At 35.5% G+C, this 16,111-nt stretch overlaps 1 protein-coding gene across 4 annotated transcripts in view; it reads right to left on the bottom strand.

Annotated features, from left to right (window-relative positions):
- Nucleotides 1–16,111, bottom strand: part of ATP7A (ATPase copper transporting alpha) — a 142,277-nt gene that overhangs the window by 53,881 nt on the left and 72,285 nt on the right. For 3 of the 4 annotated variants that reach the window (XM_088833761.1, XM_055393800.2, XM_055393801.2), the window contains 2 exons: nucleotides 2,452–2,941; nucleotides 1,204–1,929 (listed from right to left, as the gene is read on the bottom strand). In XM_088833761.1, the coding sequence (XP_088689887.1) occupies nucleotides 1,204–1,929; nucleotides 2,452–2,941 (1,216 nt within the window). Of the gene's footprint in view, nucleotides 1–1,203; nucleotides 1,930–2,451; nucleotides 2,942–3,707; nucleotides 6,938–16,111 lie in introns of those variants that run through there. The other variant, XM_055393802.2, reaches the window with a different exon arrangement.

Here is a 16,111-nt window from a genome sequence, read left to right as displayed (position 1 = left end):
TGGATTCTTTACTGCTGAGCCACCAGGGAAGTGCAATGACATTGTGTCTAGAAATTAGTTATTCAACTTTTCCATTAATATTCACAGCAATAAATTTCATTTAGGGAATTTCCAGTTTAATTCAAGGCTAGGTTCAATTCTAGTTCAAAACAAGTTCACATGGGCAAATTCCATTGGATATACATCTCTGGTTTCAGTTCAAGGTAAGAGCTGCCAGAAAACAGGAAGACTTTGGGCCAGTTCCAGGGTCAGGTTAATTAGAATGCCTAAATTTGAAACTACAGCTTAAATTCTACTATTTATCTCTACTATTTTCATTTTCTTTTTAAAATTTTTGTTTGCAATATAGTTGATTCACAATGTTATATTAGTTCAAGTGTACAGGGTAGTGAATCAGCTATACCTATACATATATCCACTCTTTTTTTTTTTAAGATTCTTTTCCCAAATAGGCCATTACAAAGCATTGAGTAGAGTTCCCTGGGTTATACAGCAGGTTCTTTCTAGTTATCTGTTTTATATATACTAGTGTGTATATGTCAACCGAATCTCCCAGTTTATCCCTCCTCCCCTCATCCCCTGGTAACCGTTAAGTTTGTTTTCTACATTTGAGGCTCTATTTTTTCTTTTAAAATAACATTTGCTTCTCCCATATTTAATAAATACATACAAATATACATATAACCCTGTCACAAAAAACTTAAAATACATAGGAAAGCACAATGAAAATAAATTATCATCTTTATCCTACCACTCACAAATAACTATGATTAAAATTTTGTTCATATTCTACCAGGAATTTTATTCATGTACATAAATAATATATACATAGTATAAATCCTTATACATGTGTATATAAAATTTTGACCATATGACTTTTTCACTTGCTTTTTCATTTAACAAAATATCTCAAACACTTTCCCGTGGCATTAATTATCTTCAACACCATAATTTTTATGGCTTCAGAGCATTTCCTCATATGGAGGTATCATGCTTTATTTAATGTTTCTAGTTTCTATATAATTATGCAAACATCATTATACATCTTTATATATGCTTCATATATGCTGCTAACATATGTCATATTTCCAAAACGTGGAACTGCAGTGCCTATTACTCATTTTTCACTGATAAAAGCCAGAAGAATTAGCAAAGTGTAAATAAAAGAACATTAGAGGAATCAAAGAAAAAAATGAAAATTACCTGACAAGGAAGCATCAAATCCCATGTTTTCTATTGCTTCTCTCAAGGTTTCTGGAGAGGTTAGTAAAGGATCATACTCAACAGTCCCTTTGCCATTGGCAAGTGACACTTGTATGGATTTTACACCTGCCTTTTTTGATATGACACCTTCAATAGACTGCACACATGAATTACAAGTCATGCCATCAATGTTTATCACAGTTTCTTGAGTTAGAGGCTGGCTAACTACGTTCAAAGGACTCTTCTGAAGAGATGAGCTGGAGGGAGAGTTTGAGGTACTCTCAATTTCACTTGCACTACTAACTCTATATTGCCCTTGTGATGTGGCCTCTATTGCTTTTCTCAGTGTTTCTGGAGTGACTAAACTTGCATTGTACTTTACTATGGCAGATTTATTCTCTAAAGAAACTACTACACTGCTTATGTCTTGGAGTGTAGATAAAGCACTTTCAATATTTGACACACATGATTTACAATGCATGCCATCTATGGTGAAAATGACTGTTGAATTACTGGTGTATGATGGACTCCTTTGCTGTGATCCTTCTGAGGATTTGACTGGTGTGTTCTTTAGACGTTCTATGTCAATAGCTCCCAATTTGAGGTACTTGGGCTGTTTTTTGATGAATGCTGTAAAGCCCACAACTTCAATCTGCTTTTTTATTTCCTCTGCTGTGATAAGATGAGGTTGATAAACAACAGTAGCTTCTTGATTGTCCAAGGAAACTAGTTAATAAAAAGAAAAATATTTAATTCAGTTATTCCTGGGCCACTTCAGAAAACATTCTGTAGACCAAATTAATATAACACATAATTGTTTCTCTCTCACTGTTGTCATTATCCTTTCTTAAAATAATTCTGTTCTTTTCAGAAAATGTTACTGACGTGAACTAGAAAAAAGCAAAAGATGTGATCACTGTATCTGTGGTCTCCAAGTTTCTGCATGCCTGAATAGAAACAGAGGTCAAGAGGACCCTAGTGTGTTGCGTTAAAAACCCTGAACTCCATGAATGCCACCTTGGCTGCCTTTTATGCTAGTTCAAGATTCATGTAACTTTTAATTATAATCATTAACTTTACTTGACATTAATCCTGGGAATACACTGTTTCTCAGACTTCAATGAAGCAGTAACATTCTAGTCCCATGGATTCAAAACCCATGCCTAAAGGAAAATGCTAAAGTTGAAAGACCAAAACAGAAAACCAAGGCTTACAAAGCAATCAAATAAACAATATCAGTCATACTACCTTTAATTCGCTGAACACCTTGCAGTTTCCCAATTTTTCCTTCAATGGTGCTAGTACATGAATGGCAGGTCATCCCTTCCACCTTCATCTTCAGCATGACTTCACCTGGTTGAGCCATACTATAATCTTCGCAAGTTCCTGACTTTTTTTCCAGAGTTCCAGTATCTAAACTGAGATCAGGAACCAGCTCTACTATCTGATTGGCATTCACTATAGAAGGGATTATTGTCACCACTGCAGTTCTCTGCTGAGGGGAAATTTTAATATCTGTCACACCCTTGGTCTTGAGCAATGTGCTTTGGATATGGTCCCATGGCGGAACCAGTGAAGTAGTAACAGTCAGAAACACAGTTTCAGTTAAAACAGGGATAGGCTTAGGATTGTGGAGAATAGCATCAAAGCCCATGTCATCAATAGCTTCCTGCAGGGTCTTTGGAGTTTGTAGTTTTGGATCATAAATAATAGTTGCATTTTTTTCTTCCAGTGAAACCTTTTGGAAGGAAATTGCAGAAGTCATTTTGATTAAATTTTATGATATGGAACCTAAAATTATCAATCATCACACTACCATCAAGAATGAAACAAATAATTAAATCAAATAGAGTTTCTTTATTAGTTCTCATCTTTCCTATTCTCTTTAGAAAGCAGCACAAAATGTCTTGTGTACCTACAGGAATGGTAAAGCTCTATGTAGGTGTACTTGACTCAGGTAATGATCAGGCATTTGAAACGTGCACAGACAAACACACCCTAGAATTTCATAACAGAGAACAAACTACTCTTCATCTCCTTTCACAAAGTATTCCAACACTCAGCACTCTACCAATTCAAAAGATAATTTCAGGAAAGAGGATCAGCTACATAAAACAAATTGGAAATGAAGTTTAAAGTTTTAAAATGTTCAATTAAGATAAACTTGTTGCAAGAAAAGGTATAAACATGCTGGTTTATGAAGGCAATATTCATAGGGTTTTGTAGCAAGTATTTCTATAACCCTCTAAGTCACTATAGTCCAGTATTACTTTTGTGCAAAATAAGAACATCTTTATCATTTTTCCTGATTTGATTATTAAAATAATGATTGTATTCTTAAAGCTCAGCAACTGAGTATTATTTAACTACTACCTGGACATCTTACCCTGCATCTCTTTGGGTAACACGTGGGTTATAAAGATTTATGAAGTAGTCATACACACACACACAAAACTGGGTTGAGAGTCAGAAGATTTGAGCTCCAGTGTCAATTCTCCACTTACCAGTTAACCATACTCACTAGCTCTACCATCAGAAAAATGAAGAAATGTGCTCTATTATCTTCCAGGGTTATTATAAGGATCATATGAGTAAACAGGAAAGTAGTTCTTTGAAGCAGTAAGTCATATAAAAGTAAACACTGAAAAACTAATATTTATCAAACACTTATTATATGTGCCAGGAACTAAGATTCTCATGATACAAAGTTGATCATGACATAGTCACAGGGAGCAATGCTAGAACAGAGGACAGAGAAAATGAACACCCATTCATCCCTGGGAATGTGAGTCAAAAAAGCTTCTTAGGGGAGATAATACCTGAATGTTAAAGGAATAACAGAAATTAGCAAGGACATTTGAAGCAGGGAACTCATGACAAATGTAAACACAAAAGTAAAGAAAAATGAAAGGCTGCATAATTAGGCAACTGATTTATCATGGGGGCTCTTGTATGCCAATAATCATCTGTACTTTATTCTATAGGTAATAGAGAGTCATGGAAAAGTTAAGCAGGGGAATGACATAGTTATATTTGCATTTAGAGAAGAATCATTTTGGAATGATGTGGGTGATGGAACTGTGCTGTCCTGGCTTGGGGTAATTAAATTAATCTATGTGTGTTAGTCGCTCAGTCGTATCCGACTCTTTGTGACCCCATGGATTGTAGCCTGCCAGGCTCCTCTGTCCATGGGATTGTCCAGGCACGAATACTGGAGTGGGTTGCCATTTACTTCTCCAAATTAATCTATACATGTGTTAAAATTAGCCAAACCTAAAAAAAGCAAGCAAACAAAAAAAAGAAAAATTCATAGAATTGTACGCCAAAAAGAAGTCAATATAGGGGTATAATTTTTAAAACAAAAATGAAAAGATTAAAAAATTCAGTTCCTCAATTGCATTAGCCACATTTCTAGTGTTCAATGGCCAATGTGGCTGCCACAAGGGACAGAATAAAGACAGAACATTTTCATCATTACAGAGTGTTCCATTGGACAGTACTGCTCTATGTACTACTCTACTTTTTTCTGATCAAGTGCCAAACTTTTAAAAAAGGGAAGGGGATTTTTTCTCCCTCTAGGCTTAAACATATTTGGTATCATTTTGAGCTAATCCCCGCTCCCCCGTCAAATTTCAAATTTACCGACATACCCAATGAGGAAGTATTCTGAAAATTTATTTTTAAAAGCAAAAATCACTTTATCACCCAATGATTTGCTATATTTTTTATTGCCATAGCCTGTCTTCTAGATATAAAAGACACAAAAAAACAAGGAAACTATGTATATAAAATACTATACAAAAAAGTTGTATTATCCTATGTTGTTTTCATGCTGCAAACCAGAAAACACTTCCGTATTTAGTAACTTCTATTTGTGTGTTTTAAAGCCAGGTCAACCACACCTAGCACAAAAAAATGTTCCCCTTTGGGATAACAGCACTTGACTTCTCCTCTGAATGTTAGATATCACGGAGATTTTTCAAGCCCAAAGTCTCAAGGGAAACAAAAACAGGCAGCACCTTTGTGTAAGGGGAAATTCACAAAGTGTTTATCACAATACTATTCTGGATGCCAAATCCTTGAGCAGGAAGCTAAAACAGTACTTATTTATTTAACAAACATTTACTGAATACCTATTATGTGCTAGCTGCTAGGGATACAATGGTGAGTAAAAGCAAGCACAGACTCCAAAGAACTGGAAATTGCTGGGAGCAATCTGTCTGATTCTGGGTCTGTGCCACTCTCCTTGATCACCACCAATGCAAACCACCTTCACCTATTCCCCACAGTGCTCCGAAGTTTCAACTGCTTGTTTTTCTTCTCAGAACCTTTCATTAGGAATCAATGTTGTTTTGTTTTGTTTTTTCCCAGAGGAACTATGTTTCTATTTTATCAATAGTTCCCCTGAAAATAATAATCCAGAAGTCTACAATCTATAAATGTGGCTCATATGAAGGACTCAAGATGGAGCATGTTCACTATATTTAGATGAAGGTAGGAGTGAAAAAGAAAAGAAACCAAACATACTCTGTGGCCTCAACAGTATTAACAGTGGTGTAGAGGGTGCTGTCCATAGATATTATAACGATCCATTATTTTAATGCATAAGGAGTTATTTGTATACTGAAATGTCTAAAACATAAAATTCAAGCATCGTATACTTTATCTGTATGTAATTTCTGTATAATTTGCATAAATATAAAAAGGCTGCATCATCCATTCTCAAGCAAGAAACTTAAGACAAATCTAAGGGCTTAAGTTTTTTGAAAGATAGTTCTTTTGAGTTCTAACTTTCTATAAAAGCTAAAAACTGTGTTATTACCACTTCTTGGGTTGTCATTAGTATATTTTTTTATGTGTATTCCTTCTCATCTGATAATAAAAGGTGATCCAATCTCCTATCTGAAGGCTAGGACACTGAATAAATTGCCCAAGAAACTCAGCAAGAAAATGAAAGAGCTAGAATTCAAATGTAGGTCTCTGTAACTCCAAAGTCCATACTCTTTCCATTTATAAGTGATGAGGCTAGATGATCTTTGATCTCCTTGAAAAACCAAAATTCTATGCCTGTGATTTGAGCAATTTGTGACTTATAAATAAAAATATCTGATAAGTATGAAATATTTCTAGTGTGTGAACTAAATTTTAGTTCTGTGTTTACTTTTCCCCTCTACATTTCATATCTTCTTCTATACCAGTTTAAATAAAAAATGACTAAGAGAATGTATTTTTTCAGGTTTTTACCAAGATTTGACAATTAGTATATTCTAACATTTCCCCATTTTTAAAAGTCACTTTGGGAAAGGTACTTTGCTTTAGCACACTGAAATTCCCTTTTATCCCCCCAGGAGTTAATTGATACGTCACCATAATAAATTCAGATTAGCATGCTACTAAGCCAGTGGGGAAATCTTCAAATGGTTTAAAGCCTATTTTCTAACATTTTCATAACAACTCAATATAGAAGGATTCAGAGGTTTTGAGGGAGCTTGAAAGGATCCTGTCTTTCTACAGAGACTAAACTCAAAAAAGTAAGATTCATCAATAATCTTGAATTTCTAATATGTCTGATTCTAATAAAAAGCAAGGTTAGAACAGTATGTATATAGTATGCTTCCCTTTATATAAATACTAAATACTATATAAAATACATAATAGGAATCCCATTTATATTACACATGTCTCAATACAAATTCTTTTACTGCTTGCTGAAAAAATAATATATATATTTTAACTGAGTAACACTCTGATGTTTCAATAAAGGATACTGAAAATTAAAGTATAAGAGGAAGGCATCAAGTTCTATTGATATTTATCCAATTTGACCAACCTAAATAAAAGTTACAACTTAAAAATTTTAAAGCAATGTATGAACTAGCAAAAGACAATTCTTAGAGACTAAGACAACAGCCCAAAACCACTCTAAAAATTCAAAGGTCAAATGTTTTAAAATGAAAAAGATGTGGAGATTTTGTTAGTTTAAGCTGTAGTATTGTTTTTCTGTAAATTGAGTGCTTTGTCCGAATTTTCATTACTAATATAATTTCATTTTCTTCAAAAATTATGTAAGGAATGATTATTCATTATAAAAATTTATATACAAAGACAGGAAATAGTAAAAGTCCCTCTTTAAATGATTCCTCTACTGCTAGTTTTTAACCTTGATATTTCTTTGATACTTGGTTCAACTAAATCAGAAACCTAAGCCTGTTTGAATAACTGATTCTACATCTTCATGGATGACCATTTATTACCTAAGAATTTATACAAAGCAAAATGCCTATATTACTCTAATACAGCATTTGAAAAAAAGAAATGTTCAATGCACTATCATCATTTGCCATACCAAATGTTAGAGGGAAAAAGTTCCAAATAGTAATAAAGACGGATTTCTATATGCTAACAGGAAACAAGATGTATTTGCTAGGTGAAAAAAAGCAAGGTTAGAACAGTATGTATATAGTATGCTTCCCTTTATATAAAAAGGAGATACACACACATATATATACAGTTAACCCTTAAACAACAAGGAGATGGGGGTGGGGCACCCACCTCATGTATAACATTACATTTGGCCCTCCATATCCTCAGTTCCACATCCTTGGATTCAACCAACCACAGATCATGTAGTACTAGAACACATATTTATTTAAAAAATGTGTATAAGTGGACCTGTGCAGTTCAAGCCTAGGTTGTTCAAGTCAGCATATAGATCTACAAATGTTATTCATCTTATATTCAGTCTATTTCTAGGAGAATTCGTACATAGGAAACTGATAACTGGTTTCTTTGGGAAGGGGATTTTACTCTGGACATATGTTACTTTTCCAATAATTTTTAAAAAATAGTTAATTTTAAGGGGAGCAAGGAATGTATTGATCCACAGGATGAATTTGGTAACTGCTAGCATCTAGATTGGTTTTTTTTTGGCCACACTGTGCAGCTTGTGGGATCTTAGTTCCCTGGCCAGGGATTAAACCTGGGCCCTCAGGAGGGAGTGACGAGTCCTAACCACTGAATTGCCAGGGAATTACTTAAGTGGTCATTTTTTTAAAGGATAGTCTGTGTTAGGAAAATGGACTGCAGCCTTTATCTGAGTAAAGGAAAAAGCACACAAAATGCAGTTAAGTTTCAAGGACAAAGTAATCTGTTAATAAGACATTAACCTTTAGAGCCATTTGGTGCTTATATCTAATTAATTTTACATTTCCACTTTCAAAAAGGCCAATCTCAGAGAAAGACCTTCACATTATCTAACCATTTTATTTTCCCCCTGAACAGACCACTGGGGTGATTAAATAAAGCTTCAAGTTAATCTCTTTAAAGTCTACAGTCTTGGCAGAACAAGAGTATAACACTCATTTATAAACTTTGCAATTTAAGACATAATACCCAAAATATATTTAAATGCTGAAGCTGCAAATAGGTATAATCATATTCATTCTACTTATTTCAAAATTAGAGACTTCTTGACTATTCACTTGCCTTGAATCCTGTTAAATCTCTAATCTGTTTCACTGCAACATTTTTTAAATAAAACAATCATACTCAACATCACAATTATACTAATTCATATCAGAGTTCTATTCCAAACACAACAAACAGTTCCTTGACTTTAACATCATAATTATATTAATTCATATCAGAGTTTTATTCCAAATACAACAAACAGCTTCTAGATTTAGTTGAAACAATGTTCTCTTCAAATCTGGTTTCTGAATTGACTACACATTAGTCTTAATTATAATCTCAGAAACTATATCCAGAAATTTTAAACCTTAACAGTCTTTGAGAAGTGACCAATATTTATGTGTTAACATGTTAAGCTGCATTCTGACTATAAATTATGTTCGGACCAGGACAATTTTCCATACAGTGCCCAGAAAGAGCTGAATCCACCTTTTGTAGCCTCTGAAATGTAAGCATTTTGAGGGACCTTCATTAAGGAAAATAGCACAAAACTATAAATGAAAAAACATCTGTACAAATGTAAATGTTCTAAATGAGTAACAAAATTACAAGTTTTAAAGTTTTGAAACTTACCAAATACCATAAAATCCATTAAAGTAACTTTTTTTATTAATAATACCTCCTACACCTGTGTAATATTTTCTCTTTCTACATGTTTGGTTATATATGTACTCTGATTGCTGCTTCATTTAACAGTGATTTTGTAAAATCATTTTATATATGATTGTCAAATTTGGGAAAACTATCAAGTCTCTTTCATATATGAGCAATAAGATCCCAGGGCATTTCAGAAAAGTTTAATTGTGCAGTGAACTAGTTTTAAATACTCTTTGAATTGATAACACTCATTTATCACTTTTACACTAGGCCCTACTCCTTTATGCCATGACCCTGGTGAGTTGGCATCATGGGTGGTAAGGACATTATCCTACCAGAATCTGTAGCACAAATTTCATTATACACAGAAGCAACTAAGAACCATGTGTGTGTATGTGCGTGCACACGCGCATGCATGCTCAGTCATGTCCGACTCTTTGCAACCCCATGGACTGTAGCCTGCCCGGCTCCTCTGTCCATGAAATTCTCCAGGCAAGAATACTGGAGTGGGTAGCCATTCCCTTCTCTTATTCTCTTCTTCCTGACCCAGGGATTGAACCCGTGTCTCTTGCACCTCCTATGTCTCCTGCATTGGCAGGTGGATTCTTTACCACTAGCACCACCTGGGAAGCCCCTTACAGCCAAATATTTTACTAACCTCAAACTAAACATATCCCCAATTCAACCTATTAATCAGATCCCCAAAATGCCTGTGGCACATCCAGTACTACCTACATAAAAGGGAAGTTTAAAAGAGGTGGGTCGAAGTGGAAGTAGACAATGGATTTAAAGGATTGTGGTTAAAATATTTTACTTTCACAAAAACAGATAATCATGGGAACATTGCTACGATTCCTTCCAGGTCTTAGAAGGGGCAGATGCAAGTGGTAGGCTCTGACACTTAAGCTTAACTTCATAAATCTGTCTCTGGGCCTAGAAAACAACACTTAGTAATATACTTTTTAAAGGAAGGAGAAAAGAAGGATAACTAGTATACTCTGTATCATATGGGCTTCTGACTGAAGAGGCAGAGCTGGAAAAGGCAGAAAATGCATGTCTACCTTCATTGTTAGCAAACAAATTATGAACATACTCAGCCTTAAGGATTTGTCACTAGGATCCATATAAATCACTGTTGATAACACTAAGTGCTTTCATGTTATACTTCTGCTACTTTTCTTATACAGTTTAATCCAATTTAATTGCATTTTTCTGACTTTAAATAGGCCATATTAAGCAGTGGTGAATTCTGGGAAGATGCAGTAAACATAGCTGCCTTACATATATGAGTGGGGTGCAATAAGTCTCTAGGGGAAAATTTATACAGGAATGTACTTGCAAATGTCAAAAGAGAATCTCATCCTTTAGTTTTACACAGATAACTAGGAAAAATTTAATAATCTAAAACAGTTTGTCAGAGAGTTGAGTGTTTTGGAAAATGCATTAGTTGTCAGTAGACAATAAGAACCTAAGTAATTTGGAGAAAAACTATGTGAACTAGTTTCTAGATGGTTAAAACAGCTTTACTGAAATTGCTGCTGCTGCTGCTAAGTCACTTCAGTCGTGTCCGACTCTGTGTGACCCCATAGATGGAAGCCCACCAGGCTCCGCCGTCCCTGGGATTCTCCAGGCAAGAACACTGGAGTGGGTTGCCATTTCCTTCTCCAATGTGTGAAAGTGAAAAGAGAAAGTGAAGTCACTCAGTCTGTCCGACCCCTGGCGACCCCATGGACTGCAGCCTACCAGGCTCCTCCATCCATGGGATTTTCTAGGCAAGAGTACTGGAGTGGCTTGCCATTGCCTTCTCCGTTACTGAAATTAGCACACACTTAATTAGTGAGACTTAGCTTCTATTCTGGACCCTAGCACCAGCCATTTTAGCTCAAGTGGAGATGTTTAATTGGCTTCATTTGAGGATAAATCAAGTACAGATGTCATACTTATTCACTGAAATTAAATTATTCATTTTTAAAGTTTTGGGACCGAAGGTTACAGAGCTATTTTTGCCATCCTCTTTTCTAATTAACAAATTGCAAAAATATCTGTCTTATTTTTGGACAGTTACAATTAGTGAAAAATTGCAAAATGTTTTTATAAATTTGAGTATTCTGAATACAAACACTTTGGAAGAAATTTGTAGTAGAGTTAATAAAAGTTACCTGTCATCTCTCAGCTTTTCCAACTTGGCTCTCTCCTCAAAATAAATTAAAGGCAGCAATGTCGTTAGGGCAGGGAGGAGGGGAGGAGGCAATGAGGAAGCCTCTAAGACTGTAGTTATGCCAAGGTAGATGGTAAATGGGCTTCCCAGGTGGCATTAGTGGTAAAGAACCTGCCTGCCAATGCAGGAGACGTAAGAGATGCTGGTTTGATTCTTAGGTCAGAAAGATCCCCTGAAGGAGGGCATGGCAACCCACTCCAGTATCCTTGCCTGGAGAATCAGAGGAAACCCTACATTTGGAGCATGTGAAAGTGAAAACTTCATATGTAAGTATTCACACGGATATCTACAGAATAGAAAACTCAGCAGAAGGCATATTACACTATGTAAAGAAAGATTTTCCTGCCACAACCATCAACATAATCTCATCTGACCAGAGTGTGTAGTTTAGTAAGCAAATGAGAAACACTACTTTCTTCCCTAACAAATAATAAAATGGATACAGTTTACTTTGTCCTCTCTGGCCAAGATAAATATGAGATTCAGACATGGAAAAAAACACGTAGAGTTTCAGATATAGAAAATAACTGTCAACATACTGGCATCACAACATGTGGTGAAATTTTGTATCAAATTTCATGAAGAATCACTATGTGCCAATTAGCTAATTTTTTGGTAATAAAAACAAGGCAAACTGAAGCTAATTTGCTTAAGATTTTATGAGACGTCTGAATCACCGACAAGAACACTGTAAGGACAGGAAAGCTTGAATCCCGTACTTCACTGAAAAGCTAAAATCCATTTGAAATCTCTGAAGAAGGCATAAAAACTTAATGTTTAGATTAAGATTAAAATACAGAACTCCCATAAATATTTGATCTGTAGATACACAAAACATTCTGGTTCCAATTTAATGATTCGAGCACTTAAAATATGTAATGAGCTTCTGATTATTAGAATCCATCAGATTCCTAATTCTAAATCCTGTAGTAAATCTGATGTCCAGTTAGATAAAGCTCCCTTTAGAATATTTATATCTACTCTGGGCAGCATGTCTAAAATTTATCTTTTGCATATGGATCTGAACAAGTCAAAGAAAAACCTTTTTAGGACTGATGTAAGCTGATCAAATTCCAAAGTTGCATTAACTTTCTGTCATCATTGTAATGAATACTGAATAAAAGAAAAATTACAGAAAACTTCCAGTAAATAGAACCACCACCAGTATAAAGTTGTTTTAATGATGCTGAAAGCTTAAACAATATATTAAAACAAGCCACTCCAGTACTCTTGCTTAGAAAATCCCATGGATGGAGGAGCCTGGTAGGCTGCAGTCCGTGGGGTCGCTAAGGGTCGGACACGACTGAGCGACTTCACTTTCACTTTTCACTTTCACACATTGGAGAAGGAAATGGCAACCCACTCCAGTGTTCTTGCCTGGAGAATCCCAGGGACAGGGGAGCCTGGTGGGCTTCCGTCTATGGGGTCACACAGAGTCGGACACGACTGAAGTGACTTAGCAGCAGCAGCAGCATATTATATAAATGAAGATACAACTCAGTTAAAATTACACATTGACTCATTAAGCCCTGGCAATAAAAATAAACATGCTGAACAGTCAGCAATTCACAGTATATTTAAGGAAAAGTATCCATATATTCGGAGAAGGCAATGGCAAGCCACTCCAGTACTCTTGCCTAGAAAATCGCATGGACAGAGGAGCCTGGTGGGCTGCAGTCCATGGGGTCGCTACTAGTCGGACAAGACTGAGCGACTTCACTTTCACTTTTCACTTTCACACATTGGAGAAGGAAATGGCAACCCACTCCAGTGTTCTTGCCTGGAGAATCCCAGGGACGGCGGAGCCTGGTCGGCTGCCGTCTATGGGGTCGCACAGAGTCGGACACGACTGAAGCGACTTAGCAGCAGCAGCAGTAGCAGCATCCATATATTACCTTCATTATAGTAGAAATCCCCAAACTTTTGGTAAGGAGATATTGTTAATGTCTTTGGGCCCTCGGATACAAGTTGAAGAGAAAGAGGAGAGAACAAGTGGGGAACCAAACTGAATGAAGCATGGGAAAGAGCGCTGAAATTATGCTCCAAACAATGCTGAGAATTCTGAAGAGTGACAAGAAAAAGGTAGACAGGGGGCAGCAAAAAGGCTTGAAAATGGCATGGAGATATACTAGGAATTTCCAATCCATTAGTCAGGGCTTTCCTGGTGGCTCAGACGGTAAAGAATCCTTCCACAGTGTGGAAGACCTGGGTTCGATCCCTGGGTTGGGAAGATCCCTGGAGGAGGGCATGGCAAATCACTCCAGTATTCTTGCGTGGAACATCCCCATGAACAGAGGAGCCTGGCCTGCTGCAGTCCACGGGGTCGCAAAGAATTGCACATGACTGAGCAACTAAGCACAGTCAGGGACCTCTACCTTAAACAAAGTACAACAGGCAGGAAGGCCCAGATCAAATCTTCAAAAGCATCAGCAAAATAAATTATCAAAATCAAATGATGCTGTCATGAAAATAAATAGCAAGAAATTCCATGGGTGACAAGTACAAGGAGATTCCTTGGACTTCTGTGTATGTTTGAAATTTTTCATGAAAAGTATTCTTTGACCAAGTTGGGCTTATCCTGGGAGTGCATGGCTAGTAGAACATTTGAAAATCAATGTAATTCACCATATTACAGCCTTAAAGAAGAAAAACAATATGATCACCTCTAGATGCAGAAAAGCACTTGAAAAAATTCAACATCTATTCATGATTACAAATAAAATCTCTCAGAAAGCCAGGAAGAGGAAAGAATTTCCTTAACCTGATACAGGGCATCTACAAAACCCTACACTAACACAATACTTAAAGGTGAAGGACAATGTTTTCCCCCTTAATCAGGAACAAGACACAGATGTTCACTTTCATCACTGCTATTCAAAATTGTAATGGAAGTTCTAGATAGAAAATGAACAAAAGACATACAGACTAGAAAGGAAGAAATAAAACTATTTTTATGCCCTGATGATATAATTGCTTATGTGGAAAATCTCAAAGAATCTACAGAGAAGCTAACAGATTTAATGACAGTTTAGCAAAGTTCAGGATACAAAGTCAACATACAAAAATCAACCTCATTTCTGTATGTTTGTAATGAACAACTGAAATTGAAATTTTAAAAAAAGTACCATTTAAACATCATCTAAAAACAGAAAATACTTAATATAAGTTTAATAAAATATATGCAATGAAAACTACAGATCCCTGATAAGAAATACCTAAATAAATGGAGAGCTATATCATGTGCAAAGGTTTGAATACTTAATATTATTATCATGTGCGAATGTTTGAATACTTAATATTATTAAGATGTTAATTCTATCCAAATAGATCTACAGAATCAACACAGTCACAGTCAAAATCCCAGGCAATACTTTTGTAGAAACCTGTATACTGATTCTAAAATTTATGTGTACAGGGAAAGAAAATAGAATAGCCAAAACAACTCTGAAAAATAACAAAGTTGAGAAATTATACTACTTGATTTTAAGGTTCATTACAAAGCTACAATAATCAAGATTGTGTAATATTTACAGGACAGACACACAGATCAGTGGACCAGAACAGAGTATACAGAAATATATCCATAAGTATATGGTAAATTGAGCTTCAACAAAGGTGCAAAGGCAATTCAAAAATAAACTTTTCAATAAATAGACCTGCTTAGCAAACTGGACATCCATATTTAAGACAATTAACCTCAACTCATACCTCATAATGTATACAGATTAATTTAAAATGGATCATAGATCTAAATGTAAAATCTTTTAGAAGGCACAGGTGTAAAATCTTTGTGATTTTACAAAGGGTAAGGTCAAGATTTCTTAGCTATGACACCAAAAGCATGCTCCATAAAAAAAGTGGATAAATTGGAATTCAACAAAAGTAAAAACTGCTGCTCTGGGAAAGACACTTTTAAAGGATTAAAAAGTCAACCCGCGGACTGGGGGAAAAAATTGGAAGACACATATCTAAGAGAAGATATATTCAGAATATATAGAAAACAATCAAAATTGAATAATAACAAAACATGCAGCTAAAAATTTCACAAGAGGTTTGACAGACATTTCGCAAAGAAGGTATACAAATGCCTAAGAAGCACAAATAAAGATACTCAATATCATTAGCCATTAAGGGAATGAGAATTGAGATACCACTACATACCCACGAGAATGTCTAAAACTAAAAGGACTGGTAATACAAAGTGTTGTAGAGAATGTGAGAAAAGTAGAATCCTCAAACACTGCTGGTGGGAACATAAAATAGTATAGCCACTATGGTAAATCATTTGCCAGTGTCTCAAAAAGTTGAACATACACTTACCACATGATAGAACAAATCCAATCCTATGAATCTGCCTAAGAGAAATTAAAACTTATGTCCACTCAAAGACTTGGATGTGAACATTCAGAGCATTTTTCATAATCACAAAAGAAAGTGAAAACAATCCAATGTCTCTCAATAGATGACTGGGTAAACAAACTTTGGTACATCCACACGAGAATAACGCCTCAGAAACAAAAAGGAAAGAGCCAGTGATACATGCAACAACATTGATGAATCTCAGATGCACAATGTTAAATGAAAGAAGCCAGGCTCAAAAGGCTATATATTATATGATTCCAT

This window comes from Moschus berezovskii, chromosome X (assembly GCF_049115385.1).
Source record: "Moschus berezovskii isolate FMDL1 chromosome X, NW_MosBer_1.0, whole genome shotgun sequence".
Lineage (NCBI taxonomy): Eukaryota > Metazoa > Chordata > Mammalia > Artiodactyla > Moschidae > Moschus > Moschus berezovskii.
This window is presented reverse-complemented; position numbering and strand designations above follow the sequence as displayed.